The 13141-nt window shown below is 52.3% G+C and overlaps 1 protein-coding gene across 4 annotated transcripts in view; it reads right to left on the reverse strand.

Annotated features, from left to right (window-relative positions):
* Nucleotides 1-1335: 1335 nt before the first annotated feature.
* Nucleotides 1336-13141, reverse strand: part of MAP3K9 (mitogen-activated protein kinase kinase kinase 9) — an 86713-nt gene continuing 74907 nt past the window's right edge. For all 4 annotated transcript variants that reach the window (XM_070797786.1, XM_070797787.1, XM_070797785.1 and 1 more), the window contains 2 exons: nt 11163-11969; nt 1336-9603 (listed from right to left, as the gene is read on the reverse strand). In XM_070797786.1, the coding sequence (XP_070653887.1) occupies nt 9119-9603; nt 11163-11969 (1292 nt within the window). In that variant the 3' untranslated portion in view covers nt 1336-9118. The remainder of the gene's footprint in view (nt 9604-11162; nt 11970-13141) is intronic.

Genomic DNA, 13141 nt, shown 5'->3' on the forward strand with positions numbered 1-13141 from the left:
AGAGGGTAGAAGTAGACCCCCAGAATCTTGTTTGGGTCATCTGTAGTCACTAGAAGCCTCCTGTAAATAACACTGAGATGACTTGTAAACAAGTCTTTGCCTGCATCTGACTCATTCTTATGATATGAAAGCAGAGGCTAGAGTCAGACAAAGCCCAGCTGCACTGTTTGATAGTTCTGTGGCCTTGGGCCTGTTCCTGGACTTCAGTCTTCATTTTTCTCAGTATAAAATGGAGAGAATAATGGGATCTACTCTTAGGATGCTGAGATGTTGTAAATGAAATAATGCAGGTCAAGACAGTGCAAGGCTTGGCACACTGCAGCTAGCTGTGTTGCTAAATGAAATTTCTGAGTCCATGTTATAGAATTAATGCCACAAGATCAAACTGTTCTGCAGAAACATGGAGCAATTTATATACATATGTCTCTCATAGCATTTTTTTGAACAAGGAGTTGAGTCAATTTTTCATCTTTGCCCAGTCAGCCTGACAAAGGTCATATGGCCCTGGTCAAATCAGCTTTGAAGTTCAGCACAAGGTCATCTTTCTCCTCACAGTCTAAGCATCTAGCAGTCACCCCAGACACCTTCCCCAGGGAGCAGAGAAAGGGGCTCAGAGGTATGGAGTGAGTGAAGGTCGAGGTGTTAAAGTGTGAGTGGGTCAACATGGAAGTTCGGAAGCCACTTTTCCACACGCAGCTGAGTGATGAGAAACAGTGGACTAAAGAATGGCCCCAAACAAAATTCTTCTGCTTTCACCCTCAGCCTCACCCAAAGCACAGTCATAGAAAGTGAGCACAAAAGCTGCTTTGTGGTGAGCTTGCTCCAGAAGAGACGCAGAGAGATTAAGCGGCTTGCCCAAGGTCACACAGCTGGCAAGTGCCATTCAGAGTATCAAGACCACAAGGAGCCTATGACTCACGGCTGGCAAACCTTGTCCGCAAGTGCACGGCTCCTCTGGTGTTTGTCCTCTCAGCAGCATTCCCAGCTTCACCAGGAACGTCAGGGTGGACACTGATATGGCGTGAGAGAGCACATCCTTGCTAGGAGTTCTGAAAGCCAAAATTCACTACCTGGGCAAAGTCAGCTGTGCAAAGAAATTCAACTGTTTCGGTAGGCACCTGCTGGTGGGCCTCCGTGGTCCAGTTGGGGGTCTCTAGAATCTTTGAGGAGGTTCCTCGCCTACCTCCTCTTTCCTGCACCGTATCTACCCCTCTCTCCCATTATTTTATCCCTACATATGGCAGTCGTCAAGAAACAGTTACTTGGACATCTTGTGTACTTACGAAGAAAAGAGAGGAAAGAACAAGTTTACAAAGCACCAGGGCAAACCAAAAGTCATGATTGTAACAGTTTTATTCAAGTCTGTGTGTGCTCTGGTGGTGAGACCAGGCTGAGATCAGCCTTACGCTGTAATACGATAAGAGGTTTAGCCATTGAACCAAGCCTGCTTGGCATCCCTAGTTAACAATTTACAGTACTTTGAAAAAAAAAAAAAGCCAAAGAAAAGAACCTGATAAGTTTCCTTCAGGACTTTTCTATTTTTAAATATTGTTGACAAATTACAATAACTTAAATCCCAAAGCAAAATGGGAATTCAAGGACACAGGGTCAGCACACATGGACAGGACGCTGGAGCAGGGAAGGCCTGGGAATGAAAATTAGGAGCTACACACAAAGGAACAAGACCAGGGTGGGTATGTGAACTTCCATTTTACCTAGACTCAAAGGCTCTAACGGGGAGGAAAATCCCAAAGAAAGGTTTTCTGTGAGTTAAATAAAACCCATCTCCGGCTCCTTTCCTTAACCTCCCTAGAAAATACTGATACAGTCTCAGACTAAATCTGTGTGTATGTGTGTGTGAACATGTGTGTGAGTGTGAGAGTGTGACTGTGTGAGCATGAGTGTATGTGTTTAGCGTGGGTAGTGAGGAAAATTAGAGGAAGAAGTGGACAAGTTCATCACCTTCCTTCTTTGCCACAACTGGGTAACAAGGGCATGTGATCTGATACAATAAAAAGACAAAAGCCTGATTTCAAGTTCCCAAGAGGAGCTACAATAAGGCCTCCAAATTTGAGAGGCCCAGAGGGATGTGGGTCGAAGCTGCAGTAAAGAGTGGTCAGTCATGGGGCAACTGTGGGCTGGAAAAAGAAGTGAGAGCCCACAGGCTTTTGGTGATCCTGGGAGAAGAGCTACGCAACTGACATATTCAACACCCCCTGAACAATCATAAAGAGGAAACGATGGAGAAGGAAGTAGCAGGCGCAGAGAGGAGATCGACTGAGCTCCAGGGAGATTGCAAGCCCTGTTGGGTGTCTCCAGTCTCAGAGGCTGGTGGTAGATTAGTCACAGGACAACTCCTCCTTGGATAGAGAACCATCTTAGAGCCATGGTGGACCTAAGCTAGGCTGACTTTATCCCAGTGTCTAAACAGTGGCCTAAAATGTGCTCAGGAGAAAACAAGAGATGACTCTGGAGCCAACAGATCAGCAACACTCCTTCCCAGCTGTGTGACCTTGGGCCTATAACCATCTGAGCCTTGGTTTCCACATTCTTAGCTGGAGGTAATATACTCCCACCCCACCCCCGGGGTAAGTGAGTCAAAAAGAAAGAAAAGAACAGAATATACACTTTCAGGACAGCACCACTCACCTAGAAGAAATATAATGGTTTCATATAATTTATTATTAGTCCTCATACCCAGACCAGGATGGACCCATGCCTCATTCTGACAGTGATGAAGCAAAGAGCCATAGCCAGCATGGCCTCTGGAACTGGAGGGAAAGATAAATGATGAGAGTAAAATAAAGATGACAGAGAATAACAACAGTAGCGAAAAGGATACCGATGGAGGTGACGTGATGGCTGACATGAAGGTCACTGAGCGCCAGGCAGTAGAGTGCCTGTGGAAGGGAGCAAAAATGCCTCTGTCCATCTTGGTCCTTTCTGGAACTGGGAAAACGGTTTATTCACTTCTTTGCAGGTTCAGAGATGTCCTAGAGTTTTCAGATGGAGACTCGAAAGCATCCTTCCCACTATAATCCCTTCCCTTTACACATGCACTCCTCTAAGCGACCTCAGGGTTTCAGAGAGGCTGACAGGCAGCTAGGGGACATCCAGGAAAAGTTACCCCAGTCACAGGGCCAAGGCTGAAAACTGCCCTCAGTGTCTCACTGCTGTTAAGTCAACACATTCCTATGCAGACACTTCCAGGGTCACCACCCAACTCAGAACCTGAAAGGAAGGAAGACCAGAAAAGACCCAAGCCTACCTCACAGGTCTGCCCTCAGTGTGTTCAGGTGAGGGGCAGGCAGAGCTGAGGCCAGGATAAGGTGGGGCAACTCGCCTTGGATGTAAAATTTAAGCGGGTCACAAAAAACACCAAAACAACCCTCCGCTATCCAGATGAATCATATTTCAAAGCAGTACTTTCAAAAGTTGAAATTAATGAAAAATTCATGATGAACATAAAATCAAAAATTTTTTAAATGTCATATCTCTCAAAGCAAGTAGTTAGATGTGAAGGATTTCAGGAACACAGGCAACAGGTTATTGGACTGGCCAGAAAGTTCGTTCCCATTTTCTGTATTTTATGGAAAAACTCTAACTAGCTTTTTGGCTAACCCAATACTTATGAAACTTGGTTTTACACTTCAGGAAGTGTAGAGAAGACCACTATTTCTGTGGGGCCATCATCCACCAGGACCCCTCTAGGTAAACCAATCTGACCTCTGGGTTCTGATTTCCTGGACGTCCACCCAGCACAGTCAACAGGAAAGGCCTGTCTCTGAACCTCTGCCACTGTACTCTGGTGTCCGTCCTGAGACTCCTATCTAGTTGCCAGGTTCACGCCTGCCCATCAGGCGGGAAAAACTAGATTGTGGGTGTTTGCAGGGAGGGTGGATCAGACCAGTCAGGAGGGAGACTGGGTCAGGGGAAAGGCAACTCTGTTCCCAAAAAGAAACAAAGACAGGAGTAGACAAGCTCCTGGCTGCCAACAGCTGGGCCCTGAGACACCTCTCTATTTCCAGCTGTGGTCATGAGTGAAAGACCCAAAGCCAGGCCACAGGCAGGAGATGCAGAGAACCACAGCCAAGAAGAATCAGGGAGGACCAGTCCTACTGGCTCCAGGTCATGGAGCAGCCCAACCTTCAGAAGAACGAATCACGGCTCCCTGAGCAGCCTCTGGAGGCCAGGGTGCTCCCCTAGGGCCCAAGATCTGAAATGGACAAAGGAGGGGGTGAGCCTGTCAATAGTGCAGCAGGACAAATGGAAAATAAGCGAATGTGAGGCTCACCCAGGCCATAGGGCCAACTAGAAGCGCAGGGCCAGGTCAGGCTAATTAGACACCTACCCCCACCCTGTTAATTAGCCTTAATCAGCCAGGACTCCAGTTTCTGCCTCCTGCCCTTCCAATGCCAGTGACTGTGGTGGTGGGTGCTGGGCAGCAAGGCCAGGGCAGAGCCAGGCAAAGAGGCCTCCCCGGAAGCAGTAGAGGGTTTCCCCTTCTGATGTGGAGTTTTACTCATTTGAATTCCTGATCTAAGAAAATAATGATACGTCTGACCAAAGAGAGACATTTGGGAATGTGTTCCTCATAATAGTTGTGACTTGACAAGTAGGCATCTCAGGCCTGAAGCCAAGGAGAGAAGCAGGTGGTCTAGTCAGTCAAACCACACGAGAGTGCCAATATTTGACTTTCAAACACACACACACACACACACACACACACAGTCCTCCACAAAGGGAAGCAACCCAGCCAGGGGAGGCTTATCAGTGCTGGACCAGGGGCCCTGGGACCTACAGACTTTCAAGCTAGAAGGGTCTCGTGCTACAGGTGGGGAAGGCAGCATCACCCTGAGCTCACAGCTGGGCTCAGAGATCCAGAGAGAGGGAGAGACGTGTGTGACATCACACTAGTGGGTGGGTAGCTCTGATCACCAGTTTCCTGCCGCCCCGTTCCCTTACAAGGCACCAGGGGTGGCCTTCCCCCGACCCCAGTCCACAGTCTCCGGCAGAGACCTCGCAAGAGCCTGGCACTACAGAAGCGGCAGCACCTGCCCTCTCCCCGAAATTCTTTAAGAGACAACAGTGTTTCTGACCTGCCTTCACACACCTGAGTCAAAGAGGTGGGCTAAATGAGACACGCGTGGAAATGGTCAAGGGTCTGCATTCACAGAGGGGCCTGCCACACCCGCATGGACATACCAACCCTGCAGGTACCACTCACAGCTGTCCTTTAATACCTGCTGCTCTGTACTTTGAAGAGTTAGGAATGCTCAAGATGGGGTTCCTTCCTTCTAGGGGAGGGGGCGGGAAGGAGTCTCCCACGGGGCGCTGTGAGCAAGAATGCGGACACAGTATCAGGCCTAGATGCTCTTGGGGTGACTTGTGTCCTGAGCAACTGTGGTCTAAAGGAAAAGCAGTCTTGTGATGAAGCCCCCACCATGACATGTGTCCTATGGGCCAGCAGACCCTTTCCTAAAGATAGTTTCAGGAACTGGCCTGACTCCAGCCTCAAAACACATCAGACTCTGGGAAATGACTCAAAGAAACGAGAGGCCCTAAATCATCATTTTGGTGCTGCTTCCAGCTCCCTGTCTCCCACTTCCTGCTCCATAAGACACTCATGGTAGGATGATCAGCCTAACGACTTAAGTGGGGGAATTAGGAGTGATGCTTCTAAACACCAGGTGCCATATAAAGAAGAGCACGTGCCTGACCACGGTCCCCATTAGTCATTAGGCCAACTCCAAATCTTGCCTCTTCCAGAAGCCAGAGGAAGTAGGCAAGTCCCCTAGAGGCAGAGGTGGTGGGGACCGCACCGCCAACTTCAGCAGTTTGTCCTGTTCGCTGGCCGGGAGCCACAGGCTTCTCGGACCTGCTCTGATACACGCTTTTTTGCCCTTGTGAGGGAAGCAGGTGACGGCTGCTCTTACAGGAAGGAAATCTGAGAGGGACTAAGAGACAAGTCCAAGGTCAGACAGCAAAAGCAGAACAGAGAACAGAGCCAATGCCTTCAGTCCTAGAGCCGGGTGCCCAACTCAGCAATCGGTCCAAGCAGCTTATTAACTTCTCTTCACTTGGATCTTCATCTTTAAGCATTTCCCCTTTTCTGCTGCTACTGCTGCTAAGTTGCTTCTGTCGCGTCCGACTCTGTGCAAACCCACAGACGGCAGCCCACCAGGCTCCCCCATCCCTGGGATTCTCCAGGCAAGAACACTGGAGTGGGCTGCCATTGCCTTCTCCGTTCCCTTTCTCTACCACCAAGTATATCAAAGATAGAAGGCAAATAACGTACTTTTGTAAAGGTTAGGAGGAAGGGTTAGCCCTATCCTGAGTCATCCAAATGTCAGGTACCATCACCATCATCATCACAATAGACTCTCCCGATACTAAAGGATGTGAAGCTAAGGGCATCCTTCAAAGCCTCTCAGACATAACATATGGAAATAACTGGGACATCTATTCAGCCCCTGGCAGTGACCTGGATCCTCAAGGACAGAGGACAATCCTATGTAGAATCAGTGGAACGAACTGAAGAAGCCAGAGGGGCAGAGAGCAGTATCTGTTTTCCATTACCATCGTCCATGAAGGAGCACCCGCCAAGAGCAGTGGAAAGTGTCCGAGGAAAGGGAAAAGGGGGGCAACCCAAACCTTATTCTATAGGATCCTATCCCACCCAAGCCTTGCCCCAGAGAGAGAGGGAGTGGCAGATGGGGGCCCCTCGGAGACCCAGTCTGAAGGAGCTGAGATGGAAAGGCCTCCATCGTCATGGAAGCCCACAGAAGCATCTTCGGAATAACCCTGCTTCTGCCTCTTGTAGGTATAGCTCCTCCCACAGTAGAGCCCCCGCCTTCCCTTGTCATCCCCTAGGTGGATGAGGAGGTAGGTGGATGAGGAGGAGACGGGTTCCAGCTGTCACCCAGTGGCAAGGGTTTACTCTAGACAAAACGACAAAAACCAGAAAATAAGCAAAGACTCCTTGCCTCATTCCAGAGCGCTGGCCAGAGCCAGGGTGGTCTGGACTACACTGTAGGCTGCACCCACCAGAAGACCAGAGACTGGGGCCAAGGGTTTAGAGATGTGAAGGTGGCTTAGGGCCTGGGGCCATGAAGAGTCCTCAGAAAGGGCACAGGCCATCTGAGAATGAAGAGCAGTCACTTGGTTGGCTGAGCTGATGGGATTCAAGCACTGCCCCCCCACCCCACCCTACCCCCTCTAGCCAAGGAGTGGGGTCGGGGGCAAAAATCACCTCCTTTGGACTGTCTTCGCTGAACAAAGAAACGGAGAGAAAGGAGACGCAACAGTAGAACCCTGGGCAACAGAACCAACAGTGCCTCCCCGCCCAAAAGTAGGTGGGGCCCTTGAACCTAAGTGCCTGCCAGTGGGCTTGTAAAACAAGGAGCAACTTGAAAACCAAGGTCACTCATTTTGCCATCCTCAGGGCAGGACTTCTAGCATAGTCACAGAGAGGGCAGTGACCAAATCCATCACTTGTGCCAACATCGCTGCTCTCCTGTCCTGCACCCGGGCAGCAAACGCAAGGAACCTGCAGGCGGGCCTCCAAAGCCTGCAGAGAAACAGCCAGGATAAACGACAGGGGAGTGACACAGAGAGTCTTGGGTCGGGAGGAGCGTGAACTAAGGACTCCTGTCGTTATCCCCACTCAAAGACAACTGTTCACACTCACCTCGGGAGCCTCAGGGTAAGAGGAAGGGAGGAGACCCGTGTGAGAAAGCTCCAGAAGCTCAACATTCAAGCCAAGGAAATGAATTCCAGAAAAGCCAGGATTGGCCTCTGTTCCTTCCTATCCAACTCACGGTCTGGGGCCCAGCAGCAGGGGCTACTTGTGCACAGAGACAAGAAGCCCTGGTCGGTCTCCAACACTCAGACTTGAAGATGAGGGTACATGAGGGGCTCACAGGGCACCTTACAGGTATCATTACCCACCACATCCATTCACGCAAGGAACTAAGGGCTCGTTTGGCTTTATGGGCATTGCAGAATGATGACGGGCAAGCAGGAAGCCCCACGGCTCCAACTCCCAGTGTCTAGGACCCGATTCTACATGCTATTCTGGTGCATGGTAGAGATACCTCCCCACCAAACATGTAACCCCAGATCCACTAATTCCAGGGACTGGAGGGCAGATCAAGGCAAGGGAAGATACATACAGATCGGATGACAAAAGGGGCAAACACAGGAACTTTGTCTCTGGTTTCAGAACTGACACCAGAGATTGAGCCTCCCCAGGCAATTCCTGGGACGAGTGCATATTTGATTCGGAACCGGGTCTGACCACGTCTGGACCCCCAGGCAGGAGATGGGTGCTGTCAACACGTGCTGGTTTCTGCTCTTCTTTGAGTGTTTATAAAAGGAACGAGGACAGACAGACTGTGACCCTCTTTACTGCAACTCGACTGTATTTCCTAACTCCCTCCTCCTTCCAGTTCTCACGAAGGCAGGTCCCGTACCACTGGGAGGCTCAAATAAAGAAGTGGGGGTGCATGGAAGTGCAGCAGGTGGTCCCAGCTCCCTCAATTCCTGTGCCCAACGAGGGGGCACTCTGCCTTCCGTTCTCCAGCTGGCACCATAGGGCTTAGGACGCAGAAAAGCTCACATCTCACACCAAATGAGATTCTCATTCATGAGTGTCGGGAAAGCACATGGAAGAAGAGCAAAATCAATCAGAGAACATCCAGTACTGGGTGTGTGGGAAGGCTGAACTCAGGGCTAACAGAGGGACCCCAGGAGGGCACCCCCTGGGGGCTGAAGAGAGGGAGCAGCAGGCAGATTCGGCTGAGTGACTCTGCAGAGTCACCCTGAAGGCGAGAAGACTGTGGAGGGTGGGGGACATGCACGCACCCCTCCCTCCCCCACACAGCCAGAGCTGATGGCCACAGCCCCTCCAGCGGACCTAGGGAGAAGGGCCCTGCAGGGTGAGAAGCCCTCTGAAGGGGCCCTGCTTCCATCCCTTCCATCTTCAAAGTGCATTATCAGTGCAAGAAGTAGGGCGGGAGGCTCAGGGGGGTCCAATTCTGAGAAAGGGCTGTGCCAGCCAGCTCCCCTCCCCGTCTCCTCCTGCGTCCCCCCTTGCCCGCCCTCAACCCTTTGCGTGCTAAGACCAGAACTCTTGCTGGATCTCATAAGGGGCAGGCCTGTGTGTGTTCAGTTCAGCTCTGCACAGCGGCACAGTGCTGTCCTGACTCTGGCCCTCTGCATCCAGGTCCAGAAGCGTCCGCTCGGTGGGTGGCAGCGGCCCCGCCTGGAAGGGGAGCAGAGTTGGAAGGCCTGGCCGGTCCTCCACGGTGCTGCTGCTGCTGGCCAAGCAGGAGTCCAGGTTGCTGGGTGTCTCTGTGCTGGAGCTGTTGGCCGGGGAGGCGCTACGGGCGTGGCTGGGGGACACAAACCACCATGGGTCCAGCCGTTGCCGGTTGGCCGAAGGACGTGGCCGAGGCAGAAACTCCAGGGTCTTGGGTCTCTCCAAGGTAGAGTCCTGCTGGGTGTTCCAGCGCCTTGGGGTCGGGGGAAAGACCACATTGGGGTCAGGGAGACGGGGGAATTCACCTGGGTCTCGGCTGGGGCTGGGGGTTTTCAACATTCCTGGTCCAAGAGACAAAGGGAGAGGTATCAGATGACAGACCACACACGCCACTTACTCCCGGCCCCAACCCCCCCGCCACCCCGCCCCACGGACCATGGCCCTGACCACCTGGGATAACTTGAGAAATGAGCACCTACTCTGTGTTATGCAGTGTGTTGGCAGGCACTGGGGGTGTAACAGTGAACTACAGACCATATCCAGGGCACAGACCATGGTCCCTGTATCTTATAATAATCGGACACATGAGGTCATATCTGTAATGAAACAACTTAAGGAAATGTCTTTCATTCTCAGTTCATCCATTTAATAAACGTGTGATAAGAACAAGGGCTTCCCAGGTGGCACTCGTGGTAAAGAACCCGCCTGCCAATGCAGGAGACATAACAGACACAGTTTCAACCCCTGGATCAGGAAGATCCCCTGGAGGAGGGCATGGCAACCCCCTCCAGTATTCTTGCCTGGAGAATCCCGTAGGCAGAGGAGCCTAGTGTGCTATGGTCCATACAGTTGCACAGTCAGACATGACTGAAGCGTCTTAGCATGCTCAACAAGGACAAAGCAGGTATCAGAAACCTGCTGCCGCTGCTGCTGCCAAGTCGCTTCAGTCGTGTCCGACTCTGTGCGACCCCACAGACGGCAGCCCACCAGGCTCCCCCATCCCTGGGATTCTCCAGGCAAGAACACTGGAGTGGGTTGCCATTTCCTTCTCCAATGCATCAGAAACCTAAAGACTAGTAATCTGGGGGTCTCTTTTTCCAAAGAGGCCACCTGTCTGATTTTAACAAAAAAATCTGAGCAGGAGAAGGGCAAGCTGAATAGTGAAGTACAGCTGTCACTCATATTTGCGTCTCACTGAAAGGGTATTGCCACACCCTCCTCTCCTATGGGATTTCAGGTAGTTTTTATGTCAGATCGAGGTCTTCTAGGGAGCAAGGGATGGGGCAGGAGTGAGAGTGTATGCTCAGGTGTCTCAGATGTCAGCCAGAGAAGGACAGGGTGTGCAGCGGCACGGCAGTTCACCGGGACGCATCTCCACGTCTGAGAGTCAGGTGTGAGTAAGGGATGAGCGATGCAGGGTGTGATGCCCGGCTGGAAGCCTGCCTTACAAGTGTGTCTGTACTCATGGTCTGTACTCACTCTGTAATGACAGGCAAGAGCTAAGCTACGTGGCAGAAAATACCCTCCTGTGTGTGGCCAGATTCCTCCCTGTAATTGCAGTCTTCTTTCCAGGGAACAAACAGAGCTGGCCTCTTACCCTTGATGCGCCCTGAAAGTACTGGCCCGTACACTCCCAGATCCAGGGCCTGAGCATCTCACAGGAGTCCCAGTGGGATTCTCCCCAGATCCTGCCTGTCTGCTTCCCCTCTTCAGGGAAGACCCCCCTGAGGCACAGGACAGACAGACGTCAGTCCCCTCCTGTGGCCCAGAGCAGCCTGTCTCAACTGGCTGAGTCAGAGGAGGAACTTGAGGTCGGCCTGATATCTCCACTTCTGGGAGAGAGGCCCCAAGGCGGGAAAGAGGAAGGAGGAAGGAGGAGGAGGAGGAGGGCAGGTCTCACCTGCTCCAGGGCTGGGACTCAGCCCATTGCTGGAGGAGGGGCTCCTGCTGGCTGGAGGGGCAGCCGGCTTGAGGGCCCCGTCGGAAGGAGTCCGCCGGTGAGCGCTGGGCTGTGCGGGGGCCGTGAGGGTGACGTGGGTGGGGGTCAGTGACTGCTTTGGGTCTCGTTTGAAGCGCTCCACTCGGACGTTGACCAGGGGGTTGCGGGTGCAGGGGCTCAGGGCCGGGGCCTCCACGGGGCTGATGGGCATCTCGTACACCACGATCTCATCGCTGTCGGATCTCAGCAGGGAGCGGGTGGAATTGCACTCAGAGATGGAGGAGAGAGACAGCAGCGTCAGCGAGGCGGAGGGGTCTCCTAGCAACAGCACGGGCTCCTCCTTCTTGAAGAGCTTCCGGGATGGGGGGCTGGTGCTCCGGCGGGGCCGGCTGGCTCTCAGGAAGAGCCCCTCGCGCCTCTTCTTCTCCTCCCGGGCTGGTGGCTCGGGCTCCTCCGGGGGCAGCAGCTGGCACTTGCCAGCTTCCAGCAGGTCAAACCCGAGGCCCGTGGCAGCGAGGACGGCCCCGCAGCCGAGCAGAGCCACCTCGCAGCGGCGGTGGTTGGGGCCGCCCCGCTTGAGGCTGTTGGTTGGCGTCAGCTGAGGGGTACTGGTGGCTGAGTTGACCGGGGTGGGCTCCTCGTGACCGCCGTCGCTGAGGGGGCCATCCCCATCTTCCCCGCGAGGGAATGGGATACAGAGGTAGGACTGGCTGGGTGACGGCGGGAGACGACTCTCCCCACTCCGTGGGCCTTCGCTGTCCTCATCCTCTGCGGAGAGGAGAGAAGTGGAGGGGGAACAGAAGATGGGAACGAGGCTGCAGGAATAAAAATCTGGTCCTTCTCCCCAACCCCAGGTCCCTGGCTTAGTGCTAGGGATCCAGGGGTTGAATAGTCAGGGGTGCAGGACCAGGAACCAATAGGACTTCACACTCAACAGTGACGAACATGGGGAAGTCGATCTCCCTCCCAGAGCCTGTTTTCCCATTTGCAGAAAAGGGGATCTGCCAATTTGCTCCTTCTGTCATAGAAGTGCCGTGTCAGTTTCCCAGAACAGGTACATCCTTAATTATTTTACAAGTTGAAACTGGAAGGGAATGGGAAGGGAGTTCAAAAGGGAGGGAATATATGTATATGTATAGCTGATTCATTTTGCTGTGCAGTAGGAACTAACTCTGGGCTTCCCTAGTAGCTCAGATAATAAAGCACCTGCCTGAAATGTGGGAGACCCCAGTTCGATCCCTGGGTTGGGAAGGCCCCCTGGAGAAGGAAATGGCAATCCACTCCAGTATTCTTGCCTGGAGAATCCCATGGACAGAGGAGCCTTGTGGGCTCCATGGGATCGTAAAGAGTCGGACACCACTGAGCAACTCACACACACACAGGAACTAACACAACATTGTAAAGCAACTATATTCCAATAAAAATTAATTAAAAAAGAAATGGGAAGGGACCTTGAATTTCTAGAATTGACAACCTACAGACTTGTCTTAAGACCCATTTCCTGCAAAGGATTAGAATCCTCGGCATGGATGAAGGCCAGTCTACTCTATGGACTGACTGATTATGACCTTGGAATTCTAGAGCGAGGAGTACTTTCTGAGAGACAGCCTGGAGAAGGCCTTACACATTTAGTAATCACAGGGCAACACTGGAAGAGCTTCCTTGGAGGAACACTGGGGTTCTATTGCCATCTCCCATTCTATGGATTCCCCACGTTAAAATACAAGGAAGCAGACCCAGGAAAGGCAAGTGCCTGATTCCACACCTCCCCCTGCCTCACTGCCCTAAGGAGACTATAACCAGCCCCTTGGGACAGGAGGTCAAGGGCAGATTCCACGGCAGCGGTGGTCATGTGGAAATATTCCCTGTAATGGGAGTAGAGCCAAACAGAGGGAATAGGGTGCGGGACCAAGAGTTGAGGAAAAGAGGAAACAGCCCCA

Source organism: Bos indicus, chromosome 10, assembly GCF_029378745.1.
Source record: "Bos indicus isolate NIAB-ARS_2022 breed Sahiwal x Tharparkar chromosome 10, NIAB-ARS_B.indTharparkar_mat_pri_1.0, whole genome shotgun sequence".
NCBI lineage: Eukaryota > Metazoa > Chordata > Mammalia > Artiodactyla > Bovidae > Bos > Bos indicus.